We start from the raw sequence: 26,292 nt of genomic DNA on the forward strand, positions 1-26,292 counted from the left end.
TTAAGCTTCTTGAGATTAAAGATTTTTTCATCCTTTGAATTTGTTTTCCCCAACACATAGTGGGTACTTATAAAATATTTATTGATTGATAGTTATCTGCCACCATTTGATTTCAAGGCCTTGGACAAGTAATTTTGCTTGTTCTTGTTTTCAATGTGTAAAATTGCTAGCTTAGATTAGGTTATATTTAGTCCCTTCCATCAGTAATATTCTGTGATCCTAAGTATGAGTGACAGAAACATAAGCAGTATACATCTTACCACATGAGCCAAGAAATTAGGGGTGGAGCACAATCTTCCCTTACCCTTTGCCATCTAATATTGCTCCTCTCCAAGGACTTATGGCTTCAAATCCACTTTTCTTCAGATACTTCCTTAGCTGTTTCTTGACTGCAACATGACACCTTATAATCTTTTTTTTTTAACAGAAGAATGTTTTTATAATGAACTTCATAATTACTAGTCTTCACTATCAGACAAAAATAGGTTTGTAGACCTACTTGTCTCTTGTTTTAATTACGTGGCATAGCAAAAATAAGATATTCTTAAATAGAAAACTGCTTTGATAAAGTTTAATGAGAAAATGAGTAAATAGAAATCAAATAGCAGTCATAAGGCTAGTTTTTCTACAAATTTCTTTTTTTTAATAGTTTTTTTTTATTTATAAGTTATATGTATGGGTAATTTTACAGCATTGACAATCGCCAAACCTTTTGTTCCAGTTTTTCCCCTCCTTCCCCCCACCTCCTCCCCTAGATGGCAGGATGACCAGTAGATGTAAAATTTATTAAAGTATAAATTAGATACACAATAAGTATACACAAACAAACCGTTATTTTGCTGTACAAAAAGCATTGACTCTGAAATATTGTACAGTTAGCCTGTGAAGGAAATACAAAATGCAGGCAGGCGAAAATATAGGGATTGGAAATTCAATGTAATGGTTCTTGGTCATCTCCCAGAGTTCTTTCGCTGAGCGTAGCTGGTTCAGTTCATTACTGCTCCATTGGAACTGATTTGGTTCATCTCATTGCTGATGATGGCCAGGTCCATCAGAATTGATCTACAAATTTCTTTAAGGCAATAGGAAAAAAAAAAAAAAAAACCTAAGTTCTCTTTGGCTTGTAAAAACTCTACACAGTGTCTATGGAAACACTAAATTGGAATGTATAGACTCTCTGTAGACAAATAGTGAAGTGACCATGACAGATCACAGAAATCAGGTATAGTCTTATTCCCTTGCTTATCAAGTCTTAATGAGGGAAAATCTCAACCCAAAAACTACTAAAAAACTGGGTGGTCCTTGAGTTAGTAAAAACTGAAAGTTTCTCCACAGGCCCCAACTAAACCTGACTGTTTAAAATGGAAAACAGCTGGTGGACTTGAGGAGGAAAAAAAATTTAAGCTTCTGGACCTTCCCTCCATGAGAGACAGTTTAGACTGATGATAAAAGAAATGTTCAATGGCATTTGCAAAATAGGACAACAAGAATGTAGGTGGTGATAACTTGGGCATTTTGGGTACCCTGAAAATTTTTCAAACCAAAACAGTGTCAAATGTTATAAACATTTCTAAGTTAGGTGGAAATTCAAAGTCACATATAATTCCATTATGAGTATCTGTATAACCAAAGTCTAAAAATGCTAACAATAGTTAGGGGGAGGTTTAAGTTATAGAAACTCTTTATTATGTTTGTGTGTTTTTCCCATATATTCTCTTCTTGAAAAGATATCATAATAACTTATTAACTTCATATTAAGATATTGTCATAAAAGACAGCTTATCTAAAAAACATATCTTTATGTTTTTCTTCCTTTCAACAGGCAGTGATAATCTATTTTCCAAATGGATACATTACTTTATGTAGGAATTCTGAATTTATTTATAATGCTTCTAATCCCCTTTCAGAGGAGATCTAATAACATAATTTCAGGTTGCCTTGGGCACAGCTAGTCTATAATCTTTTTCTTTTTCCTTCTTAGTTTTCCTCCCAACAGTAATTATCTATTATGAGGTTATCCATCCAGATGTATTTTTAAAAACCACCTCTGACATATTCCTGATATCCATCAGTATTCTGTTAAGTGATCCTCCATTGTAATGGAGTTGGATAAACCTGATAAATTAATCTTAATTTAATTTTGTTTAAAATTCACTGAAATATATCCTTCTGTTTCTTTTTTTTTTTTAATTAATCCTCATCTATATTGTTTTCTATCTCTTGCTACTTCTTTCTCCTGAAAGTTCTGTCTTGTTAAGAATTTTTTTAAACTCAAAAACATTTCAAAATTCTTTTATCAAGAAAGTCTTTTTAAACATCTCTGAATGTGAATACACTGAGCACCAAAGGGTAGCCTCAACTTTTGTAAACTTCATACTCAGAAATCTTATGCATTTAAACACACACATCTTTTTTGGGGAAAAAAATCATTCTCTCTCTAGTTTAAAACTTTCATTTTTCACCTGGTAGCTTTAGTAATGCTTTTCTGAGTTTTTTCCTGAAATCTCTACAATCATTTCAGCATACTGGGAATGAACTAAAGTAACTGTTCATTTATGTATAGTGTTATAGAATGTGATGACTGTTTTCTTGCCATCATCACAAAGTAAAGGCCCCATTCTCCCCAATAGATGATGGACAGGCTAAATTACTTTTGTGAGAATTTCTCATTAGTGACTTTTAGATAATAAAGCTTTTTAAGAAAAAGCTGCTTATATTTTGTGAAATGAATCATTGCTATTGTGGATTCACCATCCAGATTAAAGTTGAAATTTCTTTCAAATTCTTGAATCTGAAAGTTATTGATATGGGGGAAAATAAAGTCTAAGCAGCTGAATTTATTCAATAGGTATTTGGTTATTCGATAGGCATATACTAACATATATATGTTAAGATAAAGATGTGTAAAACATACAAGAATCTAACAGAATGGGAGAGTGATCATATAAAAAACAGTATGAATAGTGTCCTCTACTGAAGTTCAGTTTTTATTACTCCTTGGTAAGGAGATATGATTCTCATAGATTTTGCTAGTAGAAGGCAAACTCTTTAACAGGTCCTACTGACATAGAAAAGCTTTGAATACAAAACCAAACCATATATTGTATATCATCTAAGGACTTCACTGGCTAGGTTTCAAGAGGCTTACTGCTGGAAGGTTAGTCACAAAGAGGTAAGATGTGAAGGGTTTGTTATCACCATGGAGGGAAGAAAGGATTACAAGAAAGAAATCACAGAGCTCTGGGGCCTAAGTGCCAGATAAAGGGTTTAGGCATCAATAATTGCTACTCTTTACATTGTAGTGATTAGGATTAGGCAAAGCTTTTTTGGAGCAGGTATTTGAGTTTGGTCTTGAAGGATAGCTAATTAAGATGCTTAAAGGTGAGACCAGCCAAGACTTAGACCTACATCTTCTGACTCTAAGTCTAAGAGTCTTTCTTAATCTCCACAATAGGGAAATGAGGCTGGAAATAAAGATAGGGGCCCAATTTTTTAAGAATTTGAACCAAGAATCCTACACAACTTCCCTACACAATTTCCCACCTTAATTGCTAATCCCAAACCTGTTATGTTTGTTGCAATTTGAAGCTCTTAATCATAATCTTTAACTATATATTACTATCTAGGATCAAAAACTTAGAGGTAAAGCTAAACTGAAAATTCATCTAGCTTCACTCTTTCATTTTACAAATCAAGAAAATGAGGCCCATAGAGAATAAGTAGCTTGCCCAAGGAAGAGGTGAATATGAATTGAAAGCCCAACACCCTCTTGCCAGAGAGACCTAAAAGGGCCTAGTTGCATGTTTAGCTCTACTCTACAGCAGAAGCTTTCTTTGTTTAAACAAAACTAATATATAGCCTCTATACTAAAGGAAGGAAGCATTTATTTGACCTCCAGATATACGATTAGAATCATTTAATTTGTTAAGCAACTTATATGCAAAACTGAATAAGTCCTTATGTTGTCTGTCTCTTGGAGCAAGATATATTGTTTGAATTACCTTAGTATCCTCTCCATCATTCCTAGAATCAAGAACTTTATGTCTTTTATTCTATTAGGAAAAGAATCAAGGTCTGTATTTTGTCCACCTTTCCATACTTTAAAGGGCTTGAAGTCCATTCAGATTGTGTCTTTTGGAATGTCTTCAAAACAAAGGCTGCAAAAAAGGAAATGTCTGATTAAAGCTCAGAGAGCAAAACTACAGCAAAACGTTTATACTGTCACATGGTTCATCATTGAGTATGAATTCTCTCAGTACCTTACAGAGGGATCCAATTATACTTAGAGCATTATTCTCAATTTTTTGATCTCAGGAGCCCTTCATATTCTTAAAAGTTGTTGAGGCTCTTATAAAGCAGCAGTTACTAAAACCATCTGGTATTGGCAAAGAAATAGACTAGTTGATCAATGGAATAGGTTAGGTTCAAAGGACAAAACAGCCAATAACTTTCATAATATAGTGTTTGACAAACCCAAAGACCCCAGTTTTCGGGATAAGAACGCATTATTTGACAAAAATTGCTGGGAAAATTGGAAATTAGTATGGCAGAAACTAGGCATTGACCCACACTTAACACAGTACACTAAGATAAGGTCAAAATGGGTTCATGACCTAGGCATAAAGAATGAGATGATAAATAAATTGGAAGAGCATAGGATAGTTTACCTCTCAGACCTGTGGAAGGGGGAGGAATTTATGACCAAAGAAGAGCTAGAGATCACTATTAACCACAAAATAGAAAATTTTGATTATATCAAATTGAAAAGTTTTTGTACAAACAAAACAAATGCAGACAAGATTAGAAGGAAACAATAAACTGGGAAAACATTTTTACAGTCAAAGATTCTGATAAAGGCCTCATTTCTAAAATATATAGAGAATTGACTCTAATTTCTAAGAAATCAAGCCATTCTCCAATTGATAAATGGTCAAAGGATATGAACAGACAATTCTCAGACAAAGAAATTTAAACTATTTAAAGGCATATGAAAATATGCTCCAAGTCATTATCAATCAGAGAAATGCAAATTAAGACAACTCTGAGATACCACTACATACCTGTCAGATTGGCTAGAATGACAGGGAAAGATAATGCGGAATGTTGGAGGGGATGTGAGAAAACAGGGACACTGATACATTGTTGGTGGAATTGTGAACACATCCAGCCATTCTGGAGGGCAATTTGGAACTATGCTCAAAAAGTTATCAAACTCTGTATACCCTTTGATCCAGCAATGTTACTACTGGGCTTATACCCCAAAGAGATACTAAAGAAGGGAAAGGGACCTGTATATGCCAAAATGTTTGTGGCAGCCCTGTTGGTAGTGGCTAGAAGCTGGAAAATGAATGGATGCCCATCAATTGGAGAATGGTTGGGTAAATTGTGGTATATGAATGTTATGGAATATTATTGTTCTGTAAGAAATAACCAGCAGGATGAATACAGAGAGGACTGGCGAGACTTACATGAACTGATGCTAAGTGAAATGAGCAGAACCAAGAGATCATTATATACCTCAACAACAATACTGTTTGAGGATGTATTCTGATGGAAGTGGATCGCTTCGATAGAGAGAGCTAATTCAGTTTCAATTGATCAAGGATGGACAGAAGCAGCTACACCCAAAGAAAGAACACTGGGAAATGAATATAAACTGCTTGCATTTTTGTTTTTCTTCCCGGGTTATTTACACCTTCTGAATCCAATTCTCCCTGTGCAACAAGAGAACTGTTCGGTTCTGCACACGTATATTGTATCTAGGATATACTGTAACCTATTTAACATGTAAAGGACTGCTTGCCATCTGGGGGAGGGGGTGGATGGAGGGAGGAGAAAAATCAGAACAGAAGTGAGTGCAAGGGATAATGCTGTAAAAAATTACTCTGGCATGGGTTCTGTCAATAAAAAGTTATTTAAAAAATAAATAAATAAAATAAAATAAAAAAGACCAAAAAAAAATTATTGAGGCTCCCCCCCCCCAAAAAAAAAGCTTCTGTAAATACGGATTAATTCTGTATTTATTATATTAGAGACTAAAACATTTTAACAATATTATGAAAATAATTTTGACTTCATAGACCTATTAAGTTCTAGGAACCCCCTGAAATCTCTGTATGATACTTTGAGAACTTTTCACTTGAAGTTTAGAAAAGTAAAGAACAAGGTTTTCTAATGTGTATAAAAGTTAATCTTAATATACCAGATTAAGAATCGGCAAAAAAAGAATTGGCAAGAAAGTTATTCCAATTTGAATCTAATGAAATTAACCAAACATTTCATATGGACATTTTAAAAACTGGCAATGTATTGCATTAATTTTCTCTGATTGTATTATTAATTTACACTCACAAACTCTAGATTTTTTTTAAAAAAAATTTTTAACACATTTTTTTTTATTGTGAATTCCAAATTGTTTCCCTTCAGTCCTTCCCCCAAATCCACTAAGAAGGCTAATACCCATTAGACATATGAAGTCATGCAAAACATATTTCCATATTAATCATATTGGGGAGTGAGGGGGAACAAGAAAAATAAAGTGAAAAAAGCATGCTTCAATTTATACTTTAGAGTTCATCAGTTCTCCTGATAGTTCATAACATTTTTCATCATGAGTTCTTCGGAAATTGCATTGGTTTATTGTATTGACCAAAACAGCTAAGTCTTTCACAGTTGATCATTATTACAATATTGCTGATACTGTATATAATGCTATTCTGGTTCTGCTCACTTTATTTTGTATCAGTTTAAATGTCTACCCAGTTTTTCGGAAACCTTCCCCTTCATCCTTTACAAAACAATAGAATCACAATGCAATCTAAACTATCGCAGCTTGTTCAGCTGTTTCCTAATTGAACAGACATCCCTTCAATTTCACTTGATTCCTAAAAGAAAAATTAAGTAAACCATCCTAAGTGGGAGAACCAAGTTTACCTGATCTGCACATTGAAGGCTTTGGGCCTAATTACACTGGGCATATACGAGAAGACTTTTTGAGTCTTGAGGTACATGGAGGTGATTTGTTCCTGGGGAATATGGCAGGAAGTGTTAGTACTATATTTGTTAGATAAATTGTTTTCACGTTGTTGAGAGAATTCAAACAAGACAGGCTGTATGAATCAAATAAAGCTCTCATTTGTGAGGGTACTAATGAAAGAGAAAAAAAAAAGTGAGAGGACACATTGTGATTTAACAAGATTAGTTTGGGGAGAAGGTAAAATAAACTGTTTAGACTGATAGGGTGACCTGAAAGAACTTAAATGGCTGATAAGATTTTTTCCTAGTTAGCAGAGTGATATTTTTTTCCTCTTAGGTACATGCATTTTGATTTACATAAAGAGCACTCCAGGGAATATCTTTTTTTTTTTTTTTTCTGTCTCTAAAAGTGAAACAAATCTCTTCCATGGGCCTGTGGCCAAAATGGAAACATCTGGAACTCAAAGTTAGGGAGAATTATATTGCTTCAGCACCTGGTGGCCCTTGCAAAGTGCTGCTGTTGGAAAGTAGCCAGTACCAGCTCATTTTCATAGTTCTTCAAGCTGCTAAAGAGCTGCCATGGAAATCACAAAGTAGAAATTCATGATTAACTAGACATGAAGAAGTAAGGGTATCATAGAGTAAAGAGAGTACCTGACTTTGAATCAGGAAGAACATCCTTTGAATCCTATGTGTGGTGTTAGTTATGTGACAGTCTTCAAGTAACTTAACTTTTGCTTAGTCTCAGTTTCTATATTTGTAAAATGGGGATGATTATTAATTTTAAAATACTATAGAAATATCAGCCTGCAAATATCAGCCTGCATGTAAAACTATTAGGCTTTGTAAAATGCTGTAAAGTCAAAGAATCAATCCTGATTTAGATTATGACACTCTTAGTCAAGGAATGGATATTCAGAAGACCTTATATTCTGTGCTTATGAAAAGTATTACTAACATTAAATGCTAGAGACTGTGAACTTTAAAAGGCCTCACTTACTTTATTGATGTCCAAATCATTATTTCTTTCTCAAAGACAGGACCTCAGTGTTTTGTTGTTGTTTGTATTTCCATGTTATTTAGCCTCTTGTATATGGTTTTAAATTGGTTCAAATTTTTAAATTAAAATTTATTTAAAAGGGGAAAAATTAAAATTGCATCTTAGTCAATAGAATGTTTAGTCGTATCAGATATTTAATTTTTTGAGAGTTGACTGTGCTCACTGAGGAGCCTTCTTTGTTGCAGGCCTTTCGAGAAGACCTGGAATGCCTTATTCAAGAGCAGATGAAGAAGGGTCACAATCCAACTGGACTGCTGGCATTGCAACAAATCGCAGATTATGTCATGGCCAGCTCTTTCTCAGGTTTTGCTTCAACTCCCCTCAGTAAGTTAGTTGGGAAATTAAATTTTTGTCATCTGTGCCTTTTTTTAAAAAAGATTCTCTCATTCTTCCAGCTAGCTCTTACTTGTCTTTTTTTTTTTTTTTTAAACTTTGGGTCTCCTAAGTGGAAATTTGGGGGAAGGACATTCAATCCTTAGAATAAGATAACAATTTTTTTTGTGTAGTTTTGTTTCATTGCATACTGATTTTTTTTTTCCAGACCCAATAGTGAGGCTGCTGGATCAAAGGGCTTGTGCAATTTCATAGCCTTTGGGCATAGTTCCAAATTGCTCTCCAGAATCATTTAATCTTTTCACAATTCCACCAACAATGCATTAGTGTTTCAGTTTTCTTATATCCCCTCCAACATTTATTATCTTTTTCTGTCAGTCAATTTGAGAAATGTGAGGTGCATACTAATTTTTTTTGTAGTAGAAACTGGAAGTGTAAGGGAGAGAAAAGAGTCAAAGATAAATATTTCAAACTTGAGTGATTAGGAGAAAGGAAGCACCATCAGTATAAATAAGGAAGTTGGGAGAAAGGGCAAGTATGTGAGAGGAAAAATGTAGAAAAACAAAAAAATTCAAGAGAGTCCCTTGAGGGACACTCACACCCAGGATGCAAGAGCAGATGAATCATCAAAAGAAATCAACCTGGAGTCATCAGACAAGCTATAGGAAAAAGAGCAGTGCTTCAGAAAGAAGGATGACTAACAGTGTCAGCTGCTACAAAAGAATGAAATGTTAAAATTGAGACTATGCCATCAAAATTTGAGGTTAGTAATCTATTTGTGACCTTGGAGCAGTCTATGTATAGTCCTAGAGATGCTAGTTAGATGTCAAGCACTAAGGAGATTTGAAAGTAAGTGGAAGGGCAGTTAGGTGGTGCAGTAGATAAGAGCACCAGCCCTGAAGTCAGGAGGATCTGAGTCTGGTCTCAGACACTTTAACCCTTCCTAGCTGTGTGACCCTGGACAAGTCGTTTAACCCCAGTTGCCTCAGGAAAAAAAGAGAGAGAGAGACAGACAGACAGACAACTCTTTCTAGAATTTTAGCAGTGAATGGGATTAAAACTGTAGGACAAGAAATTGAGGAAACTACAGCTTGAGATAGAGTAAATGGAAAAATGGTTGGTTTGTTTTTAGAATACATAGAGCTAGAGTAAGGTTGTGAGCAAAAAGAAAGGAACCAGTAGAAATAAGGAGACAGACTTCCCACAGGGGATGGGGAAAGGCAAGGAACAGTAAAAAGAAAGATGAACAATAGAATTATGTTCCAGAGGAAATGTGAAGTGATAACTAGAAATGTTGGAGCTTAGGCAAATACCACCCACCATGCCTAAGGTATCTTCAGTTAAATAAGACAGAAGGCTTAGATACAGCCCCATGAGGGGGATGGGGAGAGATCTGGGACATCAGCATGAAGTCACTATTGGAGAAGTTTGGTGGAGGTGGAAGTGGAGTTCACTCCAGCATGCCATCTGGTGGTTTCCTAATTTTTTATAATTCTTGCTAACTAGATGTTAAACTCAGTTATTTCTCTATATTTGCAAAGGATTTAAGAAACATCAGTACCTTTTGCAGTTCAATTTATTGGAATAAAGTTTTCTAATTATGACTGGCTGACAGAATCAAGTTCATTAAAAAATCATTGGCCTTGGCAAGGAGAAATGATAGCCCGAATTCTTAGGCTGAAAGAAATTAAAGAATGGGTCAAAACAGGGTTTGAGGTGGGGAGGAGTAGAAATGAAAGCACTTGTGACACAGATGGTCTCAATTTTTACAACAAAGTAGAAGAGGATGCAAGGTCAATCTGTTGAAGAAAGAGAGGAGTCAGGGTCATATGGGGTTTGAAAAGGTTTAGCTGTGTAGTTATTAGGGGTCAAGAGAAGGAAGAAGAGTCAGTTAAAGAGATGGACAAGATCAGTCAGTCAGAAAAAAAAATCTGGAGAATGGAATATAGAAAATAGGGAATGACAATAGTATCAAATGTTGTTGAGATGTCGGAAGTGGATGAAAACTGAAGAGAATGCCATTGGATTTGGTAATTAGGTTACTGATGGCTGCTGAGAGAGCATTTTCTGTCATATAGTGAGGGCAGAAACCAGATTATTTAACTCCATTCTAACTTAAGTTCCTTCTGTCTTCGTAGAAAAAGTTGGGTTTGGGTTTTTGTGTGTATTTTTTAAATTAGAAGTGTGACTATTATGTTTTTCCTTCCTAGCAAAATTAGCGGTCTTGGTGTTTAAATAGTCACTTAATCTTTCTTTTCAAAGGCTAGATTGGATCTTGCACCTAGTCAAGTCTGAGAAATGGTTGCTTCCTGACATGCTAAATAAGTAATAGCTTTTACCAGGCAAGAAGAAAAAATTGCTGATATTAATTTAACTTTGTAGCCTGTCTGAGGAAACACTGTGTGAGCTAGGATTATCCCAAACCTAGACTGCTTCCTAGAGGAGATATGAACTGAACCAAATTACAGGGAATTGAGTCTATTTCTTTCTCTTTCTTTTTCTCTCTCTCTCAGGCCTTGGAATGGTTACACCCATCAATGACCTTCCTGGTGCAGATACCACCTCATATGTGAAGGGGGAAAAACTCATTCGTTGTAAACTAGCCAGTTTATATAGACTTGCTGACTTGTTTGGGTGGGCACACTTGGCAAATTCCTATATCACCGTGAGTTTTTAACCATTTTTTATAATCAACTCTTGCTTAAAAGATATCATTGTTTGCTTTCTCTTTTCTCCAGGGGAAAGGTAGAAGAGAAGGGAAAAGGGAATGCATTAGGGAATCAGTTTTCAACTTATGTCTTCTAATTGCAGAATAGCTAATATTTTTTTGAACTTTCCCATCCTTGAGGAAGAGACTACAACTCTCCCAAAATTATTCAGCTCAATTCACTGACTATCATGCTTTTCATCCTGGTCAGGAAATCTATAAATGAGAAAATCACTCCAAGAGATTATTAAGTATCTCTCCACCATTAACTCTTAATAACTTAGTATGTCACATTTTCCACATGGCAACAGAAACCATTCTTACTTACTTTTTGAGTTTTTGTGGCATTAAAGAAGCAATGTAGAGAGAGAGAGATAGGGATGTACATAGAATATTTCTGAAGGTTTTTTGGTTATTTGATTATTTCACTGTTCACTTTGACCTGATTTTACACACACACACACACACACACACACACACACACACACATATATATATAGTCTACTTGAGAAGAGAAGCAGAGCAATTAAAACTTTTAAGATAGTTTTGGTGTGACTAGTATACCATTTCACTAGTATACACCATACATAAGTTTGGTAAACAAAATATTCCCCCCCATCATAGTCTGATTCTTGCCTCCTGAAAGATAACCATTAAGTCCAAATTCAAACACAGACTTAGGTTTAAGTCTTGTATCTGCCATTACAAGTCTTAACTTACTTTTCTCATATAAAATTGAAATAATATGCTGAAATAATATATAGTCTCCTACTTCTGCAAAAATCAAATGATCCTGTGAATCTCTAGTAAAGCACTGAATATTTGTACATAACAAATTGTACTTGTTTTTTACTATATGTAAAATGTGATGCTAAACTAACTTTTTGTGGGTTTTTTCCTCATTTTCAGGTAAGAATAAGCAAGGAACAAGATCACATTATCATTATTCCTAAGGGTCTATCTTTTTCTGAAGCCACAGCCTCCAACTTGGTATAATTTTCATTATTATTATGTTAACTAAATCTAGAATCTGTTACCTTTCTTAACACATCTCATAGTTTTCAATCTGGGAGGAAATGAGTAAACATAGTTGTAAAAAAAAAAAAAACTGAATAAAAACTGTTAAGTGGTATTGGTTGGAGGCATGGAGTTTAAATGTAAGACAAGTGTCCTGATAAATAAGCTGGGTTTGATTAGTTCATCTCTTCATATGTTGAAGGTGATCTTTTTTACTTGTCTGTTCTGGGCCGCCATATTAAAGAAAAAGAGAAAGCACTTCACAGACATTCATAAATGATATTTCTCATAGCATCATAGCCTTATATTTATCTTTTTATGTTCTGGTATTCATTCAACAAACATTTCTTATATGCAGTTCATTGTGCATTGTAGGTAATAGGTGCTGAGAAAGATAAAATAAAAAACATAGTACTTTCCTTCACTATAGTGAGGGTGGTAAGACTTGTACATATATTTATATAATATAATGTGATAGTTTTGGAAGAAGAATACAAAAGTTTCCTGAGTTGTGGGAAGGTAAGGGATATATTATTTTTATCTAGAGGAAGAGAGAATCTAGAAAGAATTCATTGAGGAGGTAGCATTTCAACTAAGCCTAGAAGGATTTTTTTTTAACTTAATAGTATTTTATTTTTTCAGTTAAATATAAAGATATTTTTCAAATTCATTTTTGTGAGATTTTGAATTCCAAAGTTTTTTCTCTTTCCTTTTCCCCTCCTTCCCAAGATAGCAAGCAGTCTTATATAAGCTATACAAACACACTCAATTTCCATATTAGTCATGTTGTGAAAGAAAAATCAGAACAAAAGGGGAAAACCACAAAAAAAAAAAAATGAAAATAGTATGCTTCAATCCACATTCAATCTCCATAGTTCCTTTTCTGTATACAAATTGTATTTTCCATCTCAAGTCTATTGGAACTGTCTTGGATCACTGTATGGCTGAAAAAAGCTAAGTTTATCATAGTTGATCATCACTTAATCTTGCTGTTACTGTGTACAATGTTCAAGGAAGATTTCTTTCGAGTAAAAGAGGAGAAGTTGAGAGCAAAAAGGCTATTCCAGGCAAAGGGAAAAGCATTAACAATGTACAAATAAGAAAACACAGAGTGTGTTTGAGAGACAACAAGTAGTTCAATTTCCCTGGAGTACGTGGGAAAGTTGCATGAGATAAACCATGCAGGTGAGGTAGAATCATATTGTGGAGTGTTTGAGTGCCAGATTTTAAGTTTAGGCTTTTTGGGGTAAAGTGATAGGGAACAATTGAAGATTTGGGTGGTGGTTATTATTTAATCTATGCATTGATAGTCAAAGCTATGCATTAAGAAGAATTGGTATCAAAGAGGTTGAAGATAGATTTCTTAAGAAAGCTTCAAGAATGGCAGGATTTAACATTAGTCTCAGATGCTGCTGTGTTGTAAAATGGAAATGTTCCAGCTAGTTTAGTAAAAAACAGATTTCCCCAGACCACCTGATTTTCCCAATTAAAAAAGCTTGAGTTACTAGGAGGCTTCTCAAGGACTGTACTTTCTTAGTGGGATTAAGTTTCATTGCAAATACTACCATAATTTTTCCCATGTTTGACTCATAGGACAAAAGCACAGCCTCATGCATTTCTTTCTTATTTCACAGGTAAAAGTCAATATAATAGGAGAAGTAGTTGATCAGGGAAGTACAAATTTGAGAATCGACCATACTGGATTCAGTCCTCATGCTGCTATCTACTCCACACGCCCTGATGTTAAATGTGTGATACACATCCATACTCCTGCAACAGCAGCAGTAAGTTGCAGGGTGGGGAGTAAAAGGGTTCCTACAGTGACTTGAAGGAAATTAATTAGTTAATTCCCTGTACTGTACATTCTTTCACTGTTCTACATTAATACATTTTCACAGACACCCCTCTTAAGTCATCAACTGTAAAAACCCTCTTTCCAGTGATTTCTTTTTGTACGTAGAATGTAAAAATAAGATACTTTGGACCAGAGATTTCAGTTCTTCCATTTATAACAATTTGTGGGAGGAACGGTAGCATCAGGAATATGGATTTTTTTTAATTGAGCCATTTAATAAAAGTTATGTTAGTAATCTAGATGCGTACAAGACATTTAATATTCTCTATAAAAACAAATTAGCACACCATTTAAATTGGTGGTGCCCTGCAGATTCCAGGATCTCATATCTAGTATTTTGCAGAAGATTGCAGGGAAAAGGAGTAGCCGAGTACTTCATCAGCTGTCTGAAGGGTATCTAGTCCCTGTAGAAGTTCACTACTGTTTGGGCTTCAACATCATGTTGATACAACTAAATAGGTATCCTCAATGAAGTGTGGGATCCTTCCAATCTCTCAAGAATCACTGATCCTGGGAGAAGTTGCATATTATGATTACCAAGGATCTCTGGATGAACAAGAAGAGAGAATTCAGCTACAGAAAGTTCTGGGGCCGAGCTGTAAGGTATGTGACAAGTTTCTGGCTATTGTGACTATTTTGTTGCTGCTACTGTTCATTCAACAGTGGGAGCTATGGCGATTATTTCAAGTAGTTCTGGGGCTTCTATTTTAGGTGCTGGTGCTAAGGAACCATGGTGTGGTAGCACTTGGAGAAACATTAGAGGAAGCCTTTCATTATATTTTTAATGTGCAATTAGCCTGTGAGATACAGGTAAGATATATGCTCTTATTTTCATTAATGTCTAAAATTCTACTTGATCCAAGATCCCTCAATAACAATTATTATTTTTATTCATTAGGACCAATACTTATCTGTTGAACTGAAAATGGGGGTGGCATTGCAAGTGGCAGATAATCTAACTGTATAATCTTTAGTGTCAGTCTTCCCCAGGCCACTTCCCAAAACTTTTTTGTCAAATCTTTAAATAGTGACTTTAAGAGCAGATTCTTTTTATTTCTGTTCCTTTCTTAGGAAAAACAAGAACCACAACCTGATTTATTAGCTCTTTAAAAATCGTGTATTGCAATGATCAATTCTGATAGGCACGGCTTTTTTCAACAGCAAAGTAATTCAGGGCAGTTCCAAAGTTATTGTGATGAAGAGAGCCATCTGCATCTATAGAGAGGACTGTGGGGACTGAGTGTGGATCACAATACATAGTATTTTCACTTTTTTATTATTGTTTGCTTACATTTTATTTTCTTTCTCATTAATTTTTTTATCTGATTTTTCTTGGGCAGCATGATATTTGTAGAAATATATATAGTAGAATTGCACATGTTTAACATATATTGGAATACTTGCTATCTATGCATATGTTTTTTTGTTTTTTTTTTAGGCAATTGGGGTTAAGTGACTTGCCCAGGGTCACACAGCTAGACAGTGTCTGAGACCAGATTTGAACTCAGGTCCTCCTGACTTCAGGGCTGGTGCTCTATCCACTGCGCCACCTAGCTGCCCTCTATCTATGCATATGTTTTTAAAATAAAGCTTTAATTTAAAAAAGAAAAAAATTTGTGTATTGATTGTAACTACTTTTATTAAAACCAAAGGAATAATGTGAATGTGTGGGCTTTTCTTTCCTGTTCTCGTCTTAATATATCATATTTTTTTGTTTGCTATTCTTTAAAGTAGAGATATTACCTACCCCTCACAAGGTTGTTTTAAGGAAAGCACTTGGTAAATCTGAAGGTACTATGTAAATTAATTTTTTTTATTAAAGCTTATTATTTTCAAAACATACACATGGATAATTTTTCAACATTGACCCTTGCAAATCCTTATGTTCCAATTTCCCTTTCCCTTTCCCCCATTCCCTCCCCTGGATGGCAAGTAATCCAATATATGTTAAACATGGTAAAAATATGTTAAATCCAATAGATACATACATATTTATAAAATTATCTTGCTGCACAAGAAAAATAAGATCAAAAGGGGGAAAAAATATGAGAAAGAAAATAATGAAAGGAAATAACAACAAAAAGAGAGAAAATACTATGTTGTGATCCACACTCAGTTCCCACATTCCTCTCTCTGGGTGTAGATTGCTTTCTTCATCACACTTAATTTTTTAAATTTTCATTATTATTTGAATGAGTTTAAGACATTTTATACATAAGTTTTCCTATTATGTATCATGTAAGAAGCATGTAGTATTGATTTGATGAGAATTTTTTTTACAAGCTCTTTAAATTGAACTTAAATTTTTTAATGTGCTTTTCTTTTGGTCTATAATATCTCTAGCTGTGAATTTCTACAAAGATATTACCTTTTCCTTTGAGTTTAGCAACCTGTCCCAGACTCACATAATTTTACTGATCAAGAATTTTGTTCTTTTATACAAATTATAGTCCACTCATTATCACCTTATCTGGCTGTTAACTTTTCCACTATTTACAGGTCCGGGCATTAGCAGGAGCAGGAGGAGTAGACAATCTCCTCATATTAGACCTGCAGAAATATAAGGCTTTCACTCATTCTGTAGCAGCAACAGGAGGAGGAGGTGTGAACATGAGTTCCCAACAGAAGTGGAAAGTTGGGGAGATTGAGTTTGAAGGTCTAATGAGGACACTGGATAACCTGGTAGGTGGACAATCCAAAATGACCATCAATTTTGTGTCAGCCCCAGAAGGATTCCCTGGATCTCTTTGGTGTGGGGGTGTACTTTTGACCCTCTCTAAGAGAAAAATTACTTTGAAAGGATTTTTGGTTTATTTCTTTTTATGTAAGCATGAAAATAGAAAATATAGATGTTATTTTATCTTTGATTTCCTCTCTTTTACACAAATGTCCTAGAACAGAATGCCCTGAAATATAAGAAAAGGAACCTTCAAAGCCTTAAGGAATATTTAGCAGTAAAAAAATTTGAAATATCTATATCAAATATGAGTATGTAGCAAAATTTTTTCAATGTTTCATTATTTTGGTAGGGAAATCTGGTTTTTAGCCAAGAATCATGAAAAATAGCATTGTCTAAAGCAAGATTAGCCAGGTAATGGTATTAACTGGAATGAGTTTTGGCCAGAAAATTAAATTTGCCTAATTAATTTTAGTGCTAAGTAGGAAGGTTGGAGGAGTTTTATTTTGCTGGATGACCTTCTTTAAGAGTTTTTTTGTTGAGAAGCAGTCTGGCTTGAGAGAGAGTTTCACAACAAAAAAACATTTGGATTCACCTTTTTAAAGGTATTAACAGCAACATGCTCTAATATGTTGAAATTAGGGTGTTGTGATTTTCCAAGTGCTATTTTCTCCCTCCTTTAGGGGTACAGAACTGGCTATGCTTATAGACATCCTTTGATCCGAGAGAAACCCAGACACAAAAGTGATGTGGAGATTCCTGCAACTGTGACTGCCTTTTCTTTTGAAGATGACATGGTGCCCCTTTCACCTCTCAAATTCTTAGCACAGAGACAGCAACGTGAAAAGACAAGATGGCTGAACTCGCCAAATACTTATATGAGAGTGAATGTACCTGAGGAGTCTTGGAATGGGGAGACTAGTCCCAGAACAAAAATCACAGTATGCCATTATTTTATTTCTTCTGCCTGTCTTTCCTCACTATTCTCTTGAATCACTCAGGCATCGAATAGCTTCATACTAGCAAATCTATAGCAATATAGTATAGTTGCTCTCAATGCTATTGCAGTGAATCAGACCCTACTGAATTGTATTCAGAGATTAGCAAAATTTACTTCAAATAATGCCTGAGAGAGTTAGGGGAAATTTCCCAAAGCAATTATTATGCCCAAGGGGACACTTAAGGTATGTTATATGGCATTAGAGAATGAGTTAATCCATCTTCCTCATCAAAGGTTCTACTTCAGACTTTTTTTCTTTTAATTTTCTTTTCCCTTGATATTTCACTTGAAAACTCTTGAGTATCTAAAAATTTTCAGCTCCATTGTGTAAATTAAGAATATTAAAATGCTGAAATTCTTAGTATTCACTTATCATCTCAGGTTTGTAACTATTTCTCACTTTACCTATTAAATTGTCTATCAGCCTCTAAAGCTGTAGGTGGTGAGATAAGCCTTCTAGTCAGCTTCTACCTTTGTGAATTTCTCTTGTCAATCTTATTGGCAACTGGTGTTATAGCAGGGATCATTGTCACCAAAAATCTTTAAACTTAATCATGGTCACCTTCCTTTAAGGATTAGGATGAGGGGCTGCCAAGAGTGCTTCCTTTTCCAAAATGGTGATTCATTGCATAACCTTGTTTTTCTACCAACTGTTTATGGAAAGTGGAGGTGCAGAAACCACATACATTGAACCTCATGAAGTTGCTCCCTGTCCCTGAACCATAGATGCTACATCCATTTCTGAATTTCTGAAAACCAGAAGGCAGTTCTGATTGTCTCCTGCATTTTTACTTTAAGTGAAGTATTTGCAGAAAGTTTGTTACCCTGAGGAGAAAGTGAAATTTGAATCTGTAATTCAATGTTTATTAATCAAGAGACATATCTTTTAGGACATTGGTAAAACTGATAGATGCTACAAGATTGACTAGCTTAATATTATTAGTGAAATTCTTTACAAGACTAGTCCTTTGCATCATCTTACTCACAGTGTTTTAGTTGTGACTTCTTTGCTATTCAATATGTTTTTACCCTTTCTTAAAGTGGATGAAGGCAGAAGATTCCTCTAAAGTTAGTGGTGGAACACCTATCAAAATTGAAGATCCAAACCAGTTTGTTCCTCTGAATACAAACCCAAGTGAGGTCCTGGAAAAGAGAAATAAGGTAATAATTATTATTGAATAGTCAACAGATTAGTTTGCATTCTATATATGCTGCTAAATATTTTCACAGTTCAATAAATCTTAATGGAACATTAAAATCATGTGCAACTGCTAAAATTCCAAAATGAAATGGGGAGGGGGAGAAGAAAGGAATGAGGCCTAGAGAACGCTATAGTATTTGAATTGAATTCAGCATTTCAAATTGGGAGATTTACCATCTACCTTGTGTCCAGATCTGTGCTGCTTACTGGAATGTTTAAAGCAAGGTCTTTACTTTCAAGGAACTGTTAATATCTATTTGCAAAACACCACAGACATGCAAAGCATTTTCTCATACACCCCCATGTGGTGGACTCGAGTGACAAATCAAGTAGGACAAATCATAAGTGCTCTTGGTAATCAATGAGGCTTCAGGAAGAAGGCTAAAGATATGAAGGGGTAATAAAGAAATTCTTAGTTCTTAATATGTATTTACTCTCTGTCAAATTTAGCTAACTGGTTAGCTAAGAAAAAAGTAAAAGGCATCTATGTAGTTGATAACAAAGACTTGTTTTTCTTTTCTTGTATTTTCATTGTAGATTCGGGAACAAAACAGGTATGACTTGAAGACTGCAGGACCACAATCTCAGTTGCTTGCTGGCATTGTTGTTGATAAGCCTTCTTCAGTAAGTCAACAGAACCAAGTGATTTCACTTAAGCTAACACATTAATTGGCATTAATTGGTAACTCTAGGAGAAATATCTTAAGGCTATCTTCATAATAAGTGTATATAAATTCTTTGGGTATATAGTTTTATAGTTTTACTTTTTATCTTTTTTACTTATAATTACTATTTTGTAAAAGAAAAATAATTTTTTTAGTTTACTTGTATATTTCCTAATTAATATCTACCAGAACTTGGCTCAGTTTATGAATCTATTTCCTAAAATTGACTTACCAGGACATTTATTGGGATGAATGGGAAATTGTAAAATTCTATCAGCCATCATAATATTTCAGATTCTGTTAATGGAATGATGCTTTAATTTCCCCCTGAGCTTTAGGGCATCACAAAAGGTATATTGTTTCTTCTATTCTATTATTATTGATAGCCTGCTGGTGAGACACTGTCTCATGTCTCTACCTCTCCGATCCATTCTCCATTCAACCACTAAAATGGTTTTCTTAAATCCTAGTCAATTTCTCTTTCTGTCTGTCTGTCTCTGTCTATCTGTCTCTTTGTCTGTCTGTCTGTCTCTCTCTCTCTCTCTCTCTCTCTCACACACACACACACACACACACACACACACATTTACTCATTTACACATACATACACCTTCAACAAAAATCCCTGGGTCAGTGGTTCCAAACCATTTGCCTCTAAAACCAAATACAAAATTCTTTGGCATTCAAAGACCTTCTTAACCTAGTCCCCTCCTACCTTTCAGTCTTCTTAAACCTCACTCTCTGACTTTTCAATCAAGGGTCACAAAACACCATATCTCATTTCTAGGCATTTTTGCTGACCTCCCCCACTCCCAGCCTGAAATGCTTCCCACTAACTTCCCCAGGCTTCCTTTCAATCCCAACTAAAATCCCATTTTTTTTTTTCCTATAATCTTTTTTTTTTTTTTTTTTGAAAATTTAATTTTATTTAATAATAACTTTGTATTGACAGAATCCATGCCAGGATAATTTTTACACAGCATTATCCCTTGCAATCACTTAAGTTTCGTTTTTTCCCCTCCTTCCCTCCCCCCCCCCAAGATGGCAAGCAGTCCTTTATATGTTAAATATGTTGCAGTATATCCTAGATACAATACATATTTGCAGAACCGAACAGTTCTCCCGCTACACAGGGAGAATTGGATTCAGAAGGTAAAAATAACTCAGGAAGAAAATAAAAAATCAAATAGTTCACATTCATTTCCCAGTGTTCCTTCTTTGGGTGTAGCTGTTTCTGTCCATCATTTATCCAATGAAACTCAGTTAAGTCTCTTTGTCAGAGAAATCCACTTCCATCAGAATACATCCTCATACAATATCGTTGTCGAAGTGTATAATGATCTTCTGGTTCTGCTCATCTCACTTAGCATCAGTCCGTGTAGGTCTCTCCAAGCCTCTCTGTATTCATCCTGCTGGTCATTCCTTACAGAGCAATAATATTCCATAACATTCATATACCACAATTTACCCAGCCATTCTCCAATTGATGGGCATCCATTCATAAAATCCCATTTTTTACTGGAAGGTTTCCTCAGTACCCACTCCCCTAATTCTAGTGCCTTCCCTCTGCTAATTATTTCCTATTTATCCTGAAAATAATGTGATTTGTATACACATATGGACTCCTACTTTAATTTTCATCTCTTTGAGGGCAAGGAATGTCTTTTGCTTCTTTTTGTATTCTGTGCCTGGAACAAAGGAGGCACTTAATAAATGTTGTTTGATGATTACACTTTAGGAATGTTTTCTTCTCTTCCAGACCATGCATTTTGAAGAAGATGAACATGCTCCACCAGCTCCACCTAACCCCTTCAGTGATCTGACAGAACGGGAACTTGAAGAGTATAAGAAGACAATCGAACGCAAACAGCAAGGTCTGGAAGGTCAGTGGTTTAACGGTAAATTAGGCCTGGACAGCCAAACTCTGAATTCCTCATTATCTTTGCAAGATCTAAGAGTCATGAATAGAAGGCAGAAGAAAGTATTTAGATTTAAAAAATAAAAAAAGACACTCTCTCTTTTCCTGGTCTTCTTCCTTTTTCTACTTATTACTAATGCATCAATGGAAAGGAGCGATAGAAAGAGTTACCACAGACTGTGCCTTCTAGGTATCCTGAGTATACTTGCAGATTGCAACTTTGGAATGTTAGGGAGTCTTTTTTTGTTTAAGACAAAGTATTCTGAGAAGGCATTGTACTGTAGTGGGAAGTGGAATCACATGGCCTGGGTTCAAATCTTGGTTTTTACCATTCAGAATTTGTGTTTCTTTTGGCAAATCACATTACCTCCCTGTACTTCTGTTTCCTCAAATGTAAAGTGGAAGGCTTAAGCTGGATGACCTATGAGGTCTCTAGCTATGATTTGCCATCATAGAAACTAAAATTAAACTGAATAGGTGTATACTAAAGCTAAAGTGAAGGCAATAATACCTTTCCTTCAAATTTGTGGTGCATTCTTTTAAGATACATGCCTTTCCTTGATTCTGTTTGGTGTGTGATTGTGTAATACAATAATTGATTAAAAAAAATCAATGGCAAAAGCCAAACTCTAAGAATACTGAGGTATTTGAAGATAGCCTTCAGTGGAATTCGGCAGCAAATCCTAGCAAAGGACCAGAATGCCAACTGAGGATCCTGGCTGCACAATTCTGCTTTGGGATTAGATCTTGGAAATATATTAACAAAAGCATCCCAGCCAATTCTTTTTTCTAAAGAGACTCTTATTAGCCCGCACAATGCCTCTCAGTACTCACATCATTGCTTAGGGGGAAAAAAAAGATAATTATTTTTATTCTTTACCAAGAAGCCCTACAGGAGGAATTAAGGATATTTGGTATTTTGGAGAAGCAGTTTTTGTCAGTAGATCATTAAAGAAGAGAACCATCTTGACTCATTAATATAATAAATATTCTAGGAATATTTTTGAAGTTGCTATATTAACATAAAGTTGGCAGCTATTTCTGGTTCCTACATTTATAAAATGTCTCTCTTTAATTTCTTATTTTTGAAAGCCTAAAGATACCAGGTAACAAATAATTACATTTTAGAGACTTAACTGTACTATATGTACCTTTAAAGTTTGTCCACTTTCATCATAATATTCTGAAATAGCCCACTAATAGTTCTATGGCAGGAGTTAGCATTGGATATTGTTCAACTGGACCACAAGGCATTGTCCTGCACTAATAGCACAATGAGCAATGTTTCATAACTGTTTTAAGATCATAAAATGCATTTTTTATTTTCTAGATAATATTATAACTAAGAGTTATACATGTAGACTGCTTGCTTGGGTGGCCAACAGCTCTATATAGGACCTTACTTCCTTTTTAATCCTGGCTTTAAACTAGCTAATTTATTGATGCTTCCCATTATCAGCCAAAACTTTAACACATTAACATCCCAAAATGAATACTAACTAATCTTATGATAAGTATTAGCATGACAAATTCATTGATAAAGGTTGAATTGCTTTGCCCTAAATAGACCCTGTAATGTACGCACTAACTTGAACTGAAATCTCAATCTTTTGTTTTGCATGGCTTTTAACTAAACTCTTATCCTACAGATGCTGAGCAGGAAATAGTCTCAGATGACGGTTCATCTGTCTCACAAATTCAATCTCAAACTCAGTCACCGCAAACTGTCCCTGAAAAATTAGAAGGTATTCAATGTAGTTTCCCATAATCATCCCCAAGATGGTCTTAGAGATTGCCTCATCATTTGTGTTATTGCATGTAAAGAAATTAAATCCTAAGTGATACTAAGTTTGCTTTAGAAGTTATTGAACTCTCCATTGAGTGAGATTTCTTCATAAAAGAAGATGAGTTTATTCAGTTTATGAAAAGAATGATAATTTTAAAAACAAATCATATACTGAACTTTCAGCTATAAGCAGTTATTAAGTTCTCTGAGGGATTGTTTTCCCTCTTGTCTTTGTATACCCAACTCAAATATATTGCCTTAGTAATATATAAGGCAATATAGCAATACTTTGGTACATAGTAGACATTTCATAAGTGCTTATTGGATTGAATAGTATCAAGTATCAAGGAGCATATAATTGTTCTGAGATTGATGTTGGATTGTCTCCAAAAACCATCATGTTTTGTGGGCTCATATAATTGTGATATGAATTACTCAGAAACTGGCATTTAATGAAACTTCAGAAACTATATTCCATTAACGTTTTTTTTCTTCAATGTGGTAAAAAAAAAAAAATTGTTGCACATTGTTTTTCATAAAATTCAAATGTTTGAACCAGGATATTAAGCTTAGAAAGTAATAATAAAACTTCCCTTTTATAGAAAACCACGAGATATTTTCCAAGAGCATTATCTCCATGGAAGTGCCCGTTGTGGTAGTGAATGGCAAAGATGATATGCATGATGTTGAGGATGATCTTGCCAAGCGTGTGAGTCGATTAACCACGAGCACAACTCTAGAGAGTGTTGAAATTACCATTAGGCCTTCTGAAAAAATTGAAGAAGTCCTGTCCCCTGAAGGTTCTCCTTCAAAATCACCATCGAAGAAAAAGAAGAAATTTCGCACTCCATCTTTTCTGAAAAAGAACAAGAAAAAGGAGAAAGTTGAAGCCTAAGTACCTCCTTTTTATTATAATGTGACATTGCACATTCAAAAGCCACATTTAAGTCAACCATTAATATACATTAGTAGATCAGAGTTTAGGGATTGACAGCAAACTGGACTTTAAAAACTGAACTGGAAAAGAATTGGATTAAAAAGAAAAGATGTAAAATCTGAATTCATCTCTCACTTTTTAGGTCCAAAAGTTGCTCTGAGTTTTCAAACATTTTGCAGTTTAAATGAGATCTGCGGTAGCAGGTGTTCTTGCAGTGCCCCATAGTCTGAGGTCTTCCTGAAGTGCTTCAGGCCTTCCTTCACCGTTGTGTCTGTCTAGGAACATTACCAGTGAGGAAGCAAGAGAAGTTTTTTATTTTTCAACTGCTATGCCTCACTTGGTAATAAGATTATACTTTTTTATTATTTTTGACCACATCTCTTCTGTTTCTATATCCACTGTTTCAGTGGATGGACAATAACAGAATATATAAATCTTTTTAGACTAGATCCTACAGAACAGGTATACACTGGCACCTAAAAAAAAAAAAAAAAACTTTAAGCAAATGTTGGTTTGGAATCTTTTGCATTGTGTAAAATGGCCTCATCTGAAGTAATTTTGTTTGCCAAATATTTCATTTTAGTGAAATATAATTTTTGAAAACTTCCTTTTTTATTAGTTAGAAAACCCCTTATTTTTCAATAAAGGGGATTTTGTACACATAACATGGATAACTTAGTTTAACTCTGGCAAAACAATTTTTGTATGTTGAGATGTTTGTATACCATTCAGTATAAAAGTGTTATAAGCATATAAGCCAATCATTTAACAGTAGACCTTATTTGAAAATACTTTGGACTGAGTGTACTTAAATAGAATTCAAAAATCCAGGGGCTCAGGATCAAAATGATCATAGCACATAAAAAGGAAACTGGATTAATGCTTAAAATCCTAGTAGATGTTTTCTCTTGATATTGCTAATGAATGAAAAGTTAATTTCAATAATGAAATGAAAGGGGGAAATTGTTCAACAGAAAGTGAAATATCAAGAATAAAATGAGATGTTGGGTGAGAAAAGTACCCATTTGGGAATGCTTGGTGTTCACTATGCAGTATAGATTGTGATTTTGTAAATTGGCATGGAAAATGTGCATTAAAACTTTGAAAATTCACGTCTCTGCCAAAAACAACTCTTTACTTGGTTGCATTTATATTTTTAAAAAAGTCAGATTCTTCTGACTTATGTCCCATTGGACAGCACTAGAATAGGTGAGCATGGTTTATGCCACCAGGGGAAACTACCACTTCTTCATCTTTATGGATCGTCTCAACTTCTCTGTTTTCTTCCTTTCTATTGTAAATAGAAATCTAAACCTAAACTTAACCATAGCAGTTTTTTTTCCTTCTTTGAAAATTTGACTTCATGAATCCACCACAAATTAGTGATTGATCATTGTGAACCCCCTCCTCTCCCCAATGGTCAGTGGGCAAAAATAATCCAAAGTATTTTTGGAGAGTGAGTTGGCATGCAAAAAAATCATGTTGATTATGGTGTGTTATGGGGCTGGTTGTGTTTTGACTGTATATGTGTGATGACGCCAAGTTAAAATGAATCCTGGAAACCATATTCTAGATATCACTAACTACTGGAATCAGTGTTTTTAATCTCTTAATGAAAATTTTCAGTTTTGCTTAACTTTGTTTTTGAGAATTTTATGTTCTACATCATTTGTGTTGTATTACAACATATGTAGAAACAGTAATCTGTGAACTATGCTTTTCATAACTTTTTTTAAACAAAGAATCTATCTAAATGAATACAATGTGCATAAGTATTTTTTAAATGCAACAGTGAGCTCTTTGCACCTTCTGCTAATGCCTCTATTGACTTGCTTTGGCATAAAGAATGAGCCAACCAACTCTGTGTCCTGTGGAAAAATATATAAATGTTACCTGAGATTGCTCCTAGATGTAATGCTAATTAATGTTAAATCACAAATAAACAGTATTTTAAATAGACCTTTCCAGTATCAGATGCCTTTAATTCTAAAAGTGGTCACCTCACAAACTGAGTTTGTTGTCTTTTGGCTTTTATAAAAACTTCAGTTAAGTGGGATAAATATTTCTAGAAATTAGTTTTTGATTATCTTTAAATTAAACCCAAACTCCTTTTTCTTTGAGTTTTTATTGGTGAAAGTGTTTCTAAGTTTTCTGGTCCTCT

General features: G+C 34.6%; 1 protein-coding gene across 6 annotated transcripts in view; it reads left to right on the forward strand.

Moving 5' to 3' along the window:
• ADD3 (adducin 3) overlaps positions 1 to 26,090 on the forward strand; it is a 161,229-nt gene extending 135,139 nt beyond the window's left edge. For 5 of the 6 annotated variants that reach the window (XM_051981373.1, XM_051981372.1, XM_051981374.1 and 2 more), the window contains 13 exons: positions 8,221 to 8,359; positions 10,882 to 11,033; positions 11,985 to 12,065; positions 13,727 to 13,876; positions 14,407 to 14,550; positions 14,659 to 14,757; positions 16,447 to 16,629; positions 17,308 to 17,565; positions 18,666 to 18,785; positions 19,363 to 19,449; positions 21,250 to 21,373; positions 23,058 to 23,153; positions 23,797 to 26,090. In XM_051981373.1, coding sequence (XP_051837333.1) covers positions 8,221 to 8,359; positions 10,882 to 11,033; positions 11,985 to 12,065; positions 13,727 to 13,876; positions 14,407 to 14,550; positions 14,659 to 14,757; positions 16,447 to 16,629; positions 17,308 to 17,565; positions 18,666 to 18,785; positions 19,363 to 19,449; positions 21,250 to 21,373; positions 23,058 to 23,153; positions 23,797 to 24,089 — 1,926 coding nt within the window. In that variant the 3' untranslated portion in view covers positions 24,090 to 26,090. The remainder of the gene's footprint in view (positions 1 to 8,220; positions 8,360 to 10,881; positions 11,034 to 11,984; positions 12,066 to 13,726; positions 13,877 to 14,406; positions 14,551 to 14,658; positions 14,758 to 16,446; positions 16,630 to 17,307; positions 17,566 to 18,665; positions 18,786 to 19,362; positions 19,450 to 21,249; positions 21,374 to 23,057; positions 23,154 to 23,796) is intronic. The other variant, XM_051981377.1, reaches the window with a different exon arrangement.
• Positions 26,091 to 26,292: the final 202 nt, after the last annotated feature.

The sequence above is a fragment of the Antechinus flavipes genome, chromosome 2 (assembly GCF_016432865.1).
Source record: "Antechinus flavipes isolate AdamAnt ecotype Samford, QLD, Australia chromosome 2, AdamAnt_v2, whole genome shotgun sequence".
NCBI lineage: Eukaryota > Metazoa > Chordata > Mammalia > Dasyuromorphia > Dasyuridae > Antechinus > Antechinus flavipes.